This window comes from Argiope bruennichi, chromosome 9, assembly GCF_947563725.1.
Source record: "Argiope bruennichi chromosome 9, qqArgBrue1.1, whole genome shotgun sequence".
Taxonomy (NCBI): domain Eukaryota; kingdom Metazoa; phylum Arthropoda; class Arachnida; order Araneae; family Araneidae; genus Argiope; species Argiope bruennichi.
This window is the reverse complement of record NC_079159.1, coordinates 66,066,069-66,082,718: the sequence shown is the minus strand read 5'-3', so window position 1 is coordinate 66,082,718 and position 16,650 is coordinate 66,066,069. Positions and strand designations below refer to the sequence as shown.

Here is a 16,650-nt window from a genome sequence, read left to right as displayed (position 1 = left end):
TGAAAATTTAAAAAAAATTATATATAACTTTCGATGCTTCCCCTCCCTTTTTCACTTTCATTCCCCTTTTCTTTTCTGGGCTTCTTTGGACGTTAATTTCTTACGACCCTGCCCTTTATTGGCAAAACAGGAGAATCGGGTACATGGCGGACATTCGCGCCAAGTTCCAGCTTTTTGTATTCCATATGTCGTCAAATGTGAAAACCTTCCTTATCGTTTTCTAATAACCTAAGTTGATGCCTCAAAAGCGATAAATTGTCAATTTTCGGCACGCGCATTTTGAGCTTCAAACACCTCAAACCAAAACAACATCATGTTCTCACATGATAATAAATAAAAGTCGTTATAATTATGTTTGTATGTTTCCAAACTCACTTAAGCAACTGGACCGAAATTCATCCAAATTTTGCACACTTATTATTTAAGAGAAGAAAATACAAAAATTGTCGAAATACAGAAGTTAATTAAACATTCAATTAATTTGAAATTAAATATAATTTATTCACTTATTCGTAATAAATTCCGAAAAAGTGAACTCACAATACATATTTTCGTACCAAGTTAAAATTTAAAATCTTACCCTTTCCATAGTACCCATTTCATTTTTTTAAAATTTTTTTCTTTAATTTTACAAAAATTAATAAATGATTGAATAAATGCAGACCATTTTGAAATAGGGAAATTTTAAAGATTTATAATGATAATGAATTTGTAATGATGAGATACTTTATAATAATGATACTTTAATAGTAATGACACCTTTAATAGTATGTGACATTAATAAAAATGAATATAGCTTAGAAAAGTTATATTTATTAAAATAAAATGTTCAGTTAATCAAAAATTAATAAGATTTCAGTAATACCTACCGAAAATGTAACATAAAAAAAACTACTTTTGCACCATATTAAAGTCCAAACTATAAGCCTTTCAATGACATAAATTTTATTTCCATACAGTTTGTTTCCCTCGTTTTAATTTATTTTTAAAAATAAAGTTTATACATAAATTGTAAAAAAAAATTTTTTTTAAGGAACAAGAATACATATGAAGAACATTGTTGAGAAGAACAATTGTCGAAATACATTAGCAGAATTCTGGAAGAAAGTTATAATAATAAATTTAAAAGCAGACGATTACCAATTTATATCATGAATAGCTTCTGATTTGATTTATTTTCATTGGTCAAAAATAAACTATTTAATTAATTGTATAAAAACGTGACAATGTACTTCATTATTAAAACCTTTCATATATTTTGAAATATTTATGTAACAAATATTCAGAACTTTTTTAAAAAAATGTCAAATGGTGGTTTTAAAAAAATCGTCTGGACCAATTGATATTCTTGTTTTATCGAGAAAAAAAAAACACATTTCAGACGATAAAGAGATTATTGCATTATAATATTTTATAGGAAAGTAGTTTTTACATTTGAAATATTAGATATGAAAGGGTTATAATTCCGAACAATTGAGCATGTTTATCAGGAAATATTCTTTCCGTGTTATATAATTAATATCATTACCTCAAAGCGAAATAATAAATCGTTTTCATACATGTGCCGATCGTTTGCAACAGACCGGAACCGAGATTTTACAATTTAATTTGTAAACATTTTCTTTTAAAATTTTTTACAAGGAAATAAAGCGCAAATACAGTTGATCCAGGTTAATGAAGGAAAACCGAGGGATAAAGGATGATTATGAAATCTTACTATTAGTGGAAACAGAAATACCGAGACACGTAGCAACTACACCCTATTCAGCTTCTAAAGGCAGCTCAAACTATTAATTTTGGAACGGATTCATTTATTTAAAGGGAAATAATGAGTCAAGAGCTTTAAGATTTGGATTCCCAGTTAGCTTAAGATGGGACCATTTCAACAGTTTCTTAGAATTAATTATAACACGAACATATATACAACAGAAAGTAATAATGTTCGAAGAAATTGCTTACTTAACTTTTGTTGCTCATTCGTCGCCTTCGGTGACCAGCTGATAAATCGAGAATATTGATTATATTTATTTTCATTTAAATTTTATAATATAACTTCATGTCTGTGATTCTGTTAAATTGTCAAATATTAAAATCGTACTATTTTAATTATCCTGCATATGCTCTTTACGTTGAGTGCATGAACTTTTCTAATGAAGACTAGTCTATGACATCATAATACTATTAAAAACGTAAATATCCAGTTTACCAATATTCTAAAGAGCGTTAATTGTAATTTCTCTTTTTTTATTCGTCTTATAAACAACACAGATTTTAAACAGAATACCTTTTTATTAGTTTTCAACAATGGAAGAAAATCAAGTGATTTAATACTAATTAAACAATGGCGGTTTGAATTTCGGAGCAAGAATGTATTCTATTGTTAGATTTTTTTAAAAGCAACAATAGAGCTATTTTGGGACGGATCTTGTGATTTTAAACCGCCGTCAGATGACGAGGGTGACACCTGAGCTGGCACTCCCCTCTCCAAACTGCTACATCACACCAGCGTGAGGACGTTTGACCCTGACGGATTTGACGGGCACCAGATCCGCTTACACGATGATTCTACGGTGGAATCGGGTCACGAACCTGAACCCTTCCATTCCGTAGCCGATACTTACCACCAGGCCAAAGCGGCCAATTTATTGTTGGAAATTAGATAATTTTTTTTAAATTGCCCAATTTTAGAAAATTTTTGATTAATTATTAAATTAGCATTACTAAGAAGATAAGTTTTGGAACATTCAGATGATGTAAAAATCGTTTTTATACTTAAATATTTTCGGGAAAAAATTTCTTAAGAATTTTGCTTGATTTTTAATTAAAATGTTAACTAAAATTTCGTAACAATCGCTGTATGGCAAACACTTCTAAATAAAATTCTTCCTCAAAAACATCATTCGACGTCATTAGAATCATTCATTCAATTGACCATTTTCTAATTAAAATATCAAAACAATCTGCGCTGAGGTGTTCATTTTCACCGATGGATATGCAAGTCAAATTTGGTAGCATGCCAACTCATATCCCCGCACTCACGCACACGCACACGCACACGCACACACATTCGCATTTTCATTCATAATATTAATAGAGATTAAGCAATATAATCATATTTTAGGTGTAGTAAGGGAAGATGAACTTTTTTAGAGAAGTTAATGTTTTTAAAGGTAAAACCTCACCGAACTTTTTTTTAAAAATTTCACAACGAACAATTTATTTATTTACTACCAGCATCCGCATGTTGTTAACCGCGACATAATGGATGGCAGCAAAATCAAAACCTTAATAACTTAAAATAAAGCCATAAAAATAAATTAAAAATAATATCGATTTTGTACATCTCTTTATTTTTTGTTTATTTACTTGCTATTGTTCCACTGATATTATCTGATGAATTACAGACAATGACATTCGATTCATGTAATTGAAAAAAAGAGATGCAATGAAATTAGAAAATTTTCTATGAACGATTTCATTAGACTTTAAATTATATGAGAAAAATTCTCATGACTCTTAAATTTTTAAATTGGCTCTAAACTAAATGTTTGCTTTTAAATTAAAACTTTTGCAGCAGATGATCAAATAAAATTATTTAACTCATTAGGAAAATAACTAACAAAAATAAATAAATAAAAATGAGATATTTTAATCGTTATTGTTTTAAATTAGAGAGAAATGTTCCAATAAGTACCTCAAAAATCTAAAAAAGATAGCTGCAGTAGAAAGTTATGCATAGAAAAAAATATATTAACTTTTAAAAATAGTCAAATTTAGAGATAGAGAACGAATTTCTTTTGAATGACAGTTATTTGTTCGTTTTAATGGTTCAGTGGGATTTTTTTTTCTATGATCATAAAAACTGATACTATCTTAAGGAAAATGTGAGCGAAAAATCAGTCAATACATCATTAAATATATATTAAAAAAATATCTATATTGGATTTTAAAATTCTTGCGTCGAAATGCATTGAGTCATTATGACTATTTGCGTGCAAGTGATGAATTTCTCTAGATATTTTGGATCTATATACATACACAGAAACACTTTTTATTTTCTAGTTATTGGAGTATAGAGAAAATACAGTTATCGTCAAAAAATTCGAACTTGAGATTTTGACCCATATCTACGTTTTAGATTTCCCTGAGTTCGCAAAACACATTTAAACATAACTCAACAATATAACTCACAAATGCTTTGAACTAGACAGTTGAAATTTGGTATGCAGTCTTTATACCAAAGTTGAAGGTTTCTTTCAAATTTTAAGTAAAATCTGTTCAGAGAAAGTCCAGCTGTTCGAATATAAGTTAACAAGATAATTAGAAAACAAAAAAAGCTAAATAGATAACATTCAATAGACAGATTCAATATTTCTAATGTAGACAACTCAACTGTCAAATTTTGAGCCAAATTCAATTACGGGTTGACTGTCTGTACTTTCAGAAACATGTAAACTGAATAATTCAAAAAAGTTATGAGTAAAATATATTAAATTTGGTATGGAGTTCTTTGATTAAAAGTGTCATTTTGTGTCTGTTGCAATCGGTTGAGAAAAATGTATCTAAAACACAAATTGGATTTCCGGATACTATTAACCACATACTAGGGATTAATCGTGAAATAACTCGCCAGAGATCGAATGATAGATTCAGTAAAAATTTTAAGTTCACGCCAAAGATTGATATTTCATAATTCTTATACGATAACGCCATGCCAGGTGTTCTTTGGTACGGCAAGTTTATTAGAGAGAATAAGAGAAAGTTTTTGGGAAACCAATCCTGTTAGTTTAAGTATAGCTACTTAATCTTGGCATATTTAGTTTAATCATAGGTGTATTTCTTATAAGTAACAAAGTAACTAAAGCTGGCCTTTGCAATGTAAAATCTCTACAAAATAAAACTACTATGGTCTCAGTATGCATTGATGTCTTCAGATTTTTTTATAGCTTTAATTTGGAAATGAAGAAAAATTTCAAGAGAGAAAATTAATTAACTATCGTATTTCGCAACTTGCCATGCTGTTCATATAATACTATAAATACAGATCATTATATTCACTCAACTGAACATTTTTCTTCTTAAATAGTTTGTTATGACATGCAACTTGAACTTAAACTGAAATATAAGAATATATACATTAAGAAAAGAAACAATTCCGGCTAAATCTAAACATATATTTTAGTACGATAATTGAAAGACATATCAGATTCTTCTGCGTCTTAGAAATGAAATTAGCAATTATCTCTTGGTAATTGCCCAAAAAATGGTCTTGAATTTAAAGCATCCGTAGTTCTTGTTTGATAATGTTTCCTAGAATAGTTGATACAATCTTCAACACAATTAATACATTTGGGAGGTCAAAATTATCTTAGAAACTGAAACGCAAAAGGAAACTTCAAGTTGTTCCATGTCAAATTTTTAAGAAATTTTTTTTATAGAATTTCCAATAATGGGTTGAATGACAGACATTATTTTATATTTACATCTGTTAAAAATGTCTTTGAAATCTTCACTTTTTCAAAGATTATGTACAGATAATTCATTCTTCTTGTTTTTTAATTCAAAAGGGTCAAGATTGTCAATGTATTTCTTTTATTCATTCATTTCTTGTGAAAGAAAAATAATTCAAAACCTTTTTTTCTTCTGGATAGATAGTAACACTTCATTTCAGACTAACCACCTTTGGCGATCATCTGATACACCGGGATACATGCTTGTTAAAATTTTCAATTGTAGCAGTTGCATTACTCTTATCTTCTCTTTTGGATACTAGATGGCGATGCCTGTTTAGGCCATCCCATATGTCATCCCATAGTGCATTGCGATTGCAATGAGAATGAGATGTGAGGCTCAACTGTGAAGCCGCTCGCGTGAAGGTCTTGTCTTTGTGTTTGTGCTTGTTTATTGCGTGAATGTGATTACTAAAAGAAATGTTCCTAAAAACATTCATCCTGTTGCTTCCTGCATGGATCATAACAATCTACATACCACCACACAAATAAATATGTTATGTAACTAGATCTCTTAATAGATTTTTCAACAAAATATTTTTAAGCTTCATATTTTGACAGCCTTATATCTCATACCGTTATAAAAGCTTTACACCGTTTAGTTTATTGTACTATTATGTACCTAACAAATTTTCTGGCAGCTCAAGTAAAATTTGAACATTAAATTAAAGCGGAAGTGATTCAACTTAACTTCGCACAAAGATGTTTTCTGTACTTCCGAAAAAATTATGAATTCTAAATTTTATGCAGTCTTTTGGTGGTAAAGACTCGTATTCAATAAAATATTCTTGACACCCCAACATTTAAATAAAAATAAAATGTTTCTATTTTTTGCGAGTATATCTAGTTTTGAATATCACTATTTTAAGATAATTTCATGATTTTAGATTCTGGAAACAGAGAATGTCCATCTGCTGATTTGAATATCTTCCTTTAAACGGTCAATAGGTCGCCCTCAAGTCATGTGCTTTTATAAAACTGTAATATTTAAATTTTCATATTGCTTCCAATTTTAGTTACAATAGAGTAAATATCAATACTAACCTACTGCAACCATGTTCTAAGAAAGAACCAACCCAAGTTTTATTACAAAAAGGTGAAGACACTGTTCGTCCACTTTCCAGTGAAAACAGCGCTATAGTCTACACAGATGGTTCCTCTGATATTGACTGTAACAGAGGTGGTGCTGGTACCTCCATCATTTACCCCTCAGGATATAACGTCAAACTCAAAATACCCACAGGCCAAATTGCTTCAAACTTCACAAGCGAATTAATCGTTATTAAAGAGGCTCTGACCCATTTTCGCTCTCATTCTCTAAACGACTCAATAAAAGAAATTGTGATTTTCTCAGACACAAAATCAGCACTCGAAGCCATACATAACTGTAAAACAACAATAACGCAAGAAATTAATACCCTTCTCCATTTACCAAATATACCTTGCACTCTCCAGCGGATCCCAGCTCATGTTGGAATTGAGGGGAACGAATGTGCAGATGCCCTTGTAAAGGAAGTACGCGACGAAGACCAACCTCGAGTAGACACCTGTGCAGATGCGAATGCTGCCGCATTTTAGCAAGGCAACAATCCTTGATCAACTGCCCAAGAAACCTTTCCTCTACAATAGCTAGGTTACGTACTGGACATTTCAAAGGCATGAAGATCTCACGAACCAATATAAAATCCTATCCCATCTGCAAGTACTGCCCCCATTCGAAACTAACTCCATGTTTTTAATTGCCAAGCCATTATCGGTTCCCTCTTTCAACTTGGAGCACCTCCAATCGAAATCCTCGATAGCCATCGGGCTCCAGAACTTGCAGATCTTGTCACCAAGGCTTTTGGAGGGCTCTAATCTTTTGCACTAGCACTGTATGCATAGACACGACAACAACAACAATAGAGTAAATTTTTCTTCAATTAAAATGTTAGTGTCTTAAGCATATTTTAATTATTATCATTCATTGGACCAAATGTCTATATAAAAATACAAAACTCGTTATTTTTCACAATATTTACTGACATAAAATGCATCAAACAGTATTTTTTAGTTCAGTTAGACCGTTTTTTCTATTAAATATGTATGTTTGATACTAAATGCTTAGAAATTAAGTATTGGAATTTGTTTAGAGAGATATCCTGTATGTATGCATTATATATATATCACATTTGCTTTATAGATACTACAGAATAATTGAATTAATAATACAGATATTTTATAAGTACATAACAATCATTTTCTTCCATTTACTTTTCTAGAGAATACAATATTTCATGTTCATTTCATTTCTCGCAGATATGTGCTGAAAATTACAATTTATACATTTAGTTTGCAAGAAGTGTTAACATAATCTTTTAATTTGTACTTTTGCCTATGTAATGACAACACGTTGATAAAAACAAATTTTTCCCGCACATGCATGTTGTGCTCGTAGTTATTACTTATTTTTATTTTATGTGAAATAAATTGTTTGGAAACATGCTTAAAATATTTTTTAAAAATAATTAAAAACAAAAATTCAATACATATGTGAAAAAAATTCGTATCATTGTGTAGATAATTTTTTGAATTACAAATGATGATGTAAAAATAAGAATTAAGATGATGTAAAAATAATTTTTTGTACTGTAATATTTTTGGCAGTATTTGTGGAAAAAAGAATGAAATAATAAATAGTGAGTGAGGAAATTGATGAGTGGCATTATTACGTACAATAAATGTTTTACCTAATGGTTTTTTTATCTGAATTTTATAGATGCTTCTAAATGATGTGACAAATTTACAAAGGATATTCCACAAGGTACCCCTATTAATAATAAAGCCCAAACCGGCAATCATAAACCGTATATTTGGTTTAAGAAAGAGGAAAGCTGAAAATTAATCAAAAAAATGTCAAGCAATTCTTGAAAAATGCAAATAATTTACAATTTCGAAGAAGCCAAAAACGAATCTACAATTTAGAATAACAACGGTGCAAAAGCATGTAAAATATTGGGACAAAAAAGGACGAAACAATTCTTTGCCTTAGAATCCTGAATAAAATTATCAAAACAACTGTGGAGAAGTTTGATGGTGGTAATTAGAGTAAACCCCGTTTGGTAATTGGCCATAGTGGATGCATCTCGTTACTAATCGCATTTGAACCTGCAGATATTTTCAATGTTCAATTTATAATGGCGTAAATGAGGCAAATTAGGAAAAAATATTGTTTTAAAATTATTCCTAAGAAACACCTATTTAAGTTATTGAACTTAGTAGCAAAATTTTATGAATTAACTTTTACTTCTAAGAAAGTTTTTAGTTAATAACTTTTATTCATAATAAAACTTTTACTAGAACTAAATATATTAGGCTCATAGTGATTAAGAAAAACAAGATAATTGATATAGTAACTAAAATAATGTAATTTATGAAAAAAAACTATTATAAATGAAATTATTGTTTATCTATGTATGCGATAAATGTTGCATTTAATATTATTCAATGAAATGTAGATTTATAAATTAAGAATTAAAAATCATCGCATTTTTATATTTTGAGAGATTTATTATTTTCTCTCTGATTTTTACCACTGCTTCATGCAAAACATATATCTTATAAATAAAGAAACCCTTATTTTTTCCGATATATTTTCCGCAACATAGTTTTTTATAACTATAATATTTTCATTTATACCTCCTTTTATTCAAAACAATTACATATAATTCTACATAAGTAATACGAACAACAAATTTTCATTTAATTCTAAGTAACAACTAAATTGTTATAAGAAAGTAAATGCTATTTATAGAGAGTAATATATACAGTTATTCATTGTATATTCTAAGCATTTCCTGAAGATAAACATCTTTTAACTGAAAATCTTTAAATTAGCTTTGTTAAAATGTTTTGCTCAATTTCGCCTAAATTTGAATCCATACACACAGAAATAAGTGTTTCGTCACGCTTGAGAAACTTAAAATGGATCCTAGTTCAAGGTTAGACACATAATTTGGAGTTTAAAAAAATAAGAAAACGTTAAAAATAGTATCTTTATCTTCTAATTGCAATCTCAGAGAAACAGTTTTTGAAAGATTACATTTTTTTTTCTCGAAAATCTCAATTATTCTCTCAATGTCTTGATTACAATATAGATGTTATCTTAGAAAGCAAAATCTATAATCATTTTATTAATCAACAGATACGAATACTAAGTTGAAGTTTAAGAACTGAATATTAAATTTTTTCATTAAAACTGATAATTTGTACAGATAATAGAAATTTTTATCTATTTTTTTATTAACAGTCTCGAAATCAAATATTTCTGTATTTTAAGATTAAAAAAAACTGTTATTTTATTATTTTAATCACGTGCTTAAGTTATTGTGGAATGAATGAATTTGACATGATTAAAATTGTAAGTATACAATAAAATATTAATAAATGTTACACTAATTAATCTGTTGCCATCAATTAATAATAAATACTATATTAATTGAATATGTATTTCCTCTCAATATAATTATAATTTTTACCAAACGACTTTTTAAAATTCGTAGAAAACTTTCTTTTCAGATAATTTATTAATAATTTGTGAAGACTAATATCAAATTTAAATAAATATTTCGAATGGAAATTTAAATATTTTTCAATGTGAAATCTGAGAGCAGTTATTTTCAGTAGTGAATTTGAATTCAATCAGATTTAAAAGCTGTGTAACAGTAAAAAACCAAGTCACGTTCAGAAACAATTTTTAAATAGAAAATTTCAAAGTTTTCATGGGATATTTTTTCACAATCTATAAAATAAAATAAACCAATTAAATATATCTTTTTTTATTATTTAATAATGCGCATGCAGAATGGAAAGATATTTTTATGTTATTAAAAATTAACTATTGTGGTGGTATGTAGATTATTATGATCTGTGCAGGAAGCAACAGGACGAATGTTGTTGGAAACATTTCTTTTAATAATCACATTCACACACTAAACAAACACAAACACAAAACATTCAAGCACGCGACTTCACAGTTCAGCGTCACATCTCATTCTAATTACAATCGCAATGCACTATGGGATGGCCTAATCAGGCATCGCCATCTAGTATCCAAAAGGGAAGGTAAGAGTAATGCAACTGTTACACTATTTAATTAAATTTCGCTGAATCTTCAGTGAAATTTTTATTTGTATTTAAATTTTATTTATACATAATTCTAGTTTTAATTATTTATAAGCTATTTTCTAACATTGCAATTTATACAAATGATGTAATAAAGTTTCTGTAATTGAAAAGAGAAATGTAAAAAATATTCTTTTGATTTGTAGAAAATAATATACAGTTTTAAAATGCAATATTCACTATGTAATCTTTGAATGAAACATTTATATTCGCAGCTTAATCAATAATACGCTCAATTTAAAATTAATAGACATTTCAAAAATTTATATGCCACTGAGAGAAATTGAAGATTACATAAGAATGAGATTTTACTAAAAGAATTTTTTTAATTGTTTTTCCTACATGGATTAATTACTTATTAAAAATTTAATTCATCAACATATTCCAATGTGTATGATTAAAAATCATTAATAATTCTGCAAATTTCCAGAGTTTAAAAATGGAAAATGCTTGGCATAAAAAAAAATATCTTGTGTAAAGATGTTATGAACTGAGTTAAATAAGATTATTTCAATACCAATTGGTGAAATAAGATTTTTGTAATGTTGTTTTCAGCTTTCCTGTTAATTATAAATTGATTCAAGACTTGGACATTTGCTTTTAATCGTGTATGGAGATCGAAATTCTCTCTTGAAAATTGCTATCTTCAAATTGAGATCGTAAATACATATTTAATCTCATAATACTTAGCTAAATTTTATATATTTTGAAAACTGATAATAATTTATGGAATGGCATGCTCTCTGTAATATTTTTAAAAATCGTTTGGGACAATTTATAATTTTCCGAAAAAATTCTTTAGAGCAATAGACTGACTTATTTTAATTAAAAACAAAATTGCAAACGATTATATACATTGACTGCTAACATCAAATGTATTTTTACTTTATAACATGAAGCACTGACAACAATATACTTTTTATCGTTTGATTAGAAATGTTACCACTTTAATCTAATAAATTTATAAATAAATAAATTTAACACTTTGGATATTTCACATTTTCTAACAATAACTGAAGTATAAAGGAGTGTTTTAACGATGTTTTTGTGAAATTTTTTTAAGTAATTAAATTTTTATCAGTAAAAAATATGAAAATAATTTCATTCTAGTAATTCGAACATATCAGTTCAAAAATAAAAGGATTTTTTTTACAAATTTTAGTTTTAGCTCCAAATTAGTTAAGATATTCGACTTACAGTCGATATGTTAATATTATATTAAATAGAAATTCTAGAGACAAAAAAAAAAAAAAAAAAAAATTAGGCAAATACTAACGAATTCAAATTAAAAACTTCCAAATGAATTAATTTTGAACATGATCTGAAAATTCTAAAAGAAAAAACTGATAAAGATAAAAAATGAAAAGTTAATTTTATCAGATACTTAACACTGTGGTGTTAATTTGGTTTAAACAAAGTGATAAGTGGCTGGTTATTTTGTTCAAATCAAAAAAGGTGTTAAAAACCATAAAATAAATAGATAACAAAAGAAAATGAATTTAAGACGACGATAAATGCGATAAAAACTTAACACCTTTACAACAAACAAATCATAACACGAGCTCTAAAATATCCCAATACATATTTTAGTCCTTCACAACAAGTCACTAACAAACCATAAAGTAAATGTTAACTCAATGGACCAAAAACACGATTCGAATCTTTAGAATTCTTTAATTAAGTTCGAATTGATTGAAGGACGTGAGCTTTAAAAATAGAGATTTCAAAGAGATATGAGTTAGATATTCAAAGAACAAGGTATTAACGGAGGCGATTTTTTTTGTAAACATAATATTTGTACTTGCATAATTGCGACAAGTCAAACGGAGCGTAAGGTTAACGGTGTGCGACTGCTTGGTCAATCACGCAAAAAATTCCACTTAGTGAGTTTATATATGCAGCGAGAAGTGATATTTTGGTGCCACTGATTTGGAATCATCACCACCATGGGAGACGGGCGTCCACGAAACGGAAGAGATGAAGCTGATGAACAACTCAACCAGTTCAAAGCTCGTCAACGGGTTAGTTTTGTATTAATAATTATTTATAATTATTTTAATGTTATAGATCATGAAATAGATTTTTATGCTATTGTTTATTTTTTAATATATATCGGAATTATAATTGGTCTTATTGGCGTTCAAATAAAACTTAAATACAATTTTTGTTTAAAAAGAAATGTAAATGGAATTTGTAAAATTTAGAACATATGTTTAAATAGTTTTCAATTTCTGTAAGATATTCAATGTCACGTTTCTGTAAATAGACATTTTTTAAATTACATATCAATAAATATAAAAAAAAATATGTAAATCAGAAAACACAATTTCGATGAATTAAAATTATGAAAATTAATGAAAACTAAAATTTAGCATATTAAAATTGAATTTATTAAATTTAAAATGAAATAAATTTAAATTATTCTGGTGCAATTTATATTCAGAAATTATGTGCCTTGCTTTACTACTGCTTACATAAAATTAAATTTCTTTTTTTTAAAGAAATGTATTTAAAATTTGCAAAATTTTGAATATGCAATTATGTTTTGAATTCCAACAAGGCATTCTGTATCACATTTATGAAAGCAAACATTTTTTTAAAGTTTGATTTCTGCAAACGTAAAGAAATAGAAAGCAGAAAATCAAAATTTAAACAAAGGAATTTAAATCTGAAATTAAATGAACTAAACTTATTTTAATTAATTTTTGTTTAGACATTATGTGTTTAGCCTTACTAATCTTCACAAATATTTGAAAATATAATTTTTTCAATGCAAACATTTTTTTGTGAAATTTTAATTCTTTTCATTCTTTCAAACTCTTTGTAGTTTCGAAATAGGGACTATTTATCAAACTTTAAAAAATATATATTAATAAATTTTCATCTTGCTATTAGAAATCCAAATACTTAATAAACTCTTGTTTCAAATTTTATTCACAAATACAATAAAGCATGAAAAAGATTTTAATGAAGGTTTTTAACAATAAATTAAATTAATTAATGATTTATTATTAATTAAATTTACTCCAGCAAGAAACATGATGATGCTAAAGATTTGTTTAGCAAATGAAATTTAAAGACTTTAAGACCACCCAAAAAGGAAAAGACATATATTTAAAATATGATTTATATAAATAAAATTAAAACGACAACTTTCTTCCTATTTTATAAAGTAAACATTTTTTAACTTGATTTCAGTTAATATAAAAAAATTCAAAGCAGAAAGCGGAAATTTAATGGATTAAAATTATAAAAACTCATAAATTGAAATTATATAGATCAAGATTAATATTAAGTCAATCAAAGTTAAAATTAAATAAAGTAAAATTATTTTGATTTAATTTATATACAGAAATCCTATGCTTTGTCTTAAAAGTGCTCACATAAAAATAAAAATATTATTTCTTTTTAAAAGGAAACGGGAACAAAATTTATGTAAATATATATTTAAAATTTTACAGTGTTCAATTCCAATAATGTATTCTGTCTAATTTTTCCGAAAAATAAGAGTAAAAAAAAAAAGAAGTTTTTAAATTTGATCTCAGTAAATATAAAATAATACAAAGAGAAAGCTTAAATTTTATAACTTAAAATTTTAAACAAGGAAATTAAATTCGATTTAGAAAATTCTATCATTTTTAAAACCTCAATTGAAATGAGGAAATTTGTTGAAAGTTCTCGGATATAATTGATTAAAATGAACTTCAGTTTGATAAATTATTCTGTATTTAAAATTTAATCTTTTAAGAGGCTAATTATATTAATTAAATAACTTTAAGTTCTCAAAATTAAGTGTTTAAAAAGATAAATCATACTTTTGATATATAATAGAAACTTACATTTTGAATTTTAAAGAATATGTATATGTGGTGTTTTAAGAAAGACTTGTAACGGAAACCAGGAATAAGGAAGAGTTTACATTGAATAAAAGACAAAAATTGGCTTTATCACTTTTCCACTTTTAATAAACGCACTAAATATAGAGTTCAGCAAATCCTTTTAAGAATAGAATTTGTTGCTGGAACTATACTTGCAAACTGCTACAAACTTACCTATTAGGATAGAACGTGGAACTTCACATATCTTATAATTATTGTGAAAGAGTTCTTCTACAATGGCTAAAAGGAGTGAACTACTCCTTGATAAGCTGATCTTTAGAAGAACATCTTTTATTTTCGGATTTTTTTTTCAATTATGATTTTGAAAGCAAGGAATATGAAGAATTCCGTCAGAACATATTCGATATGGAGGGACAGTATTAAGGAGAATTGAGCCCATTAATGTTAGGATTACTGATGGAATGCGAGATATCTGTAAATTCATAAAATAAATCACCCTGAATGGTTACGAATAAAAGTGTTATCTCCTAACCACCGCAAAAAATTGTCGATCTTGTGTAAGGGAGAAAACGCCTTGCATGGCAGTTGGCGTGCAATAGTTGCGAAAAATTAACCTTAGGCAGGAATTCTGAATCTAACGTGCGTTCCTTGGCAAATTTTATTTGGAATTTCATATAGACAGACTTCTTTTGAATAGATTTTGCTTATAATTTGACTGAAATCTGCTAATTTGGATACAGACCATATACCAAGTATCATTCTTCTATTTCAAGGCGATTTTCAATTACTTTTGTCGCAGACAGATATATAGATACATGGCCACACATGTGTTTTTAGGACCCAGAGAAGTCTTAAACAAGAAAAGTCATCAAAATCTCGAGTTCGATTTTTTTTTTTTTTTTTTTTTTTTTTTTTGTCGATTGCAGTACTTTTTCTGTACTTGATATACGAGAAAGTAAAAAAGGTAACCCAAACACGTATTACATGTAACTTATTCCCAAATTACATAAAGCTATCGCGATTTTAACATTATATTATGTTTTCCATAATAAAAGGAATACCTTGATAATTCCTCTACGACAAATAGCCTATAATAGCTCATACGCATGTCAACAATATTATTTTAATATTAAGCTGCCTTTGGAAAAAAGTTGGTTATCGGACTTATGTTAAACATTTTTCTTTTTCTTTGATACTTCGTTTTAACGGCATTCTCGATTAAATATTTTTAAATCTCACATTTTGAAAGACATACAATTCATATTTAATTCTGAAGATTCATCTTAATTGTAAGTATCCCAAAATTCAAATATTTTATTAAAAGCATACTTTTATATTGAAATAGGGTCAAAACGAAAATACAAGCTGGAATTTCACATCTTAAATAAAAATGAATAAAAGTGAGAGGAAATATTAGTTGCAACAATGACAATCAGTTTTAAGATGAAGTAATAAAATTTCTTGTACTATAATATTTTCGGAAGTCAATGTCGTAAAATACTAAAATGAAACTTTAATTAATTAAGATTCTAATTAAGGAATGGTTTCAAGGCACACATTTCCAATATATATTGTGTGCCAAGCTCCAAGTCTAAAGGTCTGGCATGTAGACCGCTAACACACACATTCATTTTTACTTTCTTCTAAATTGAAGTATAGAAAAAAATATTTTAATCGTTAAAAAAATTGAATTCGAAATTTTGTCAAATCTCCACATTTTAGAATTACAAAGTTCGAAAATTACATCTTTGATATTATGCTAAATTTGCGTTAGAGATATAAAAAAGAGAACTATTGAACGTCAATGGCATCCAACATTAGCAAGGTCCGCAATTTTATATGGAGGAAGAGGGGGGGGGGGGCAACATCCTTTTTAAAGAGTGTGTAATAAAATTTTAGCTTGGATCACTATATTTATTAGTAAAGATAATTAATATAGTGATAAATTTGAGATAATCGAAATTTTTCACGTCGAAATCATTAACAATTGGCATATTTCCTTTCTTAAGCAAACAAACTATTCAGATTTATTGACCAATGTAATTAATACAATTTAGTCATTTATCATAAAAATATCTTAAAGAAACCTTATTTATAATTCACTATTTATTAAAGTCTCTTTGCTCCATACAATTGCA

At 27.5% G+C, this 16,650-nt stretch overlaps 1 protein-coding gene across 1 annotated transcript in view; it reads left to right on the top strand.

Annotated features, from left to right (window-relative positions):
- Nucleotides 1-12,619: 12,619 nt before the first annotated feature.
- Nucleotides 12,620-16,650, top strand: part of LOC129984968 (catalase-like) — a 31,204-nt gene continuing 27,173 nt past the window's right edge. The window contains exon 1 of the mRNA XM_056094907.1: nt 12,620-12,694. Within this exon, the coding sequence (XP_055950882.1) occupies nt 12,620-12,694 (75 nt within the window). The remainder of the gene's footprint in view (nt 12,695-16,650) is intronic.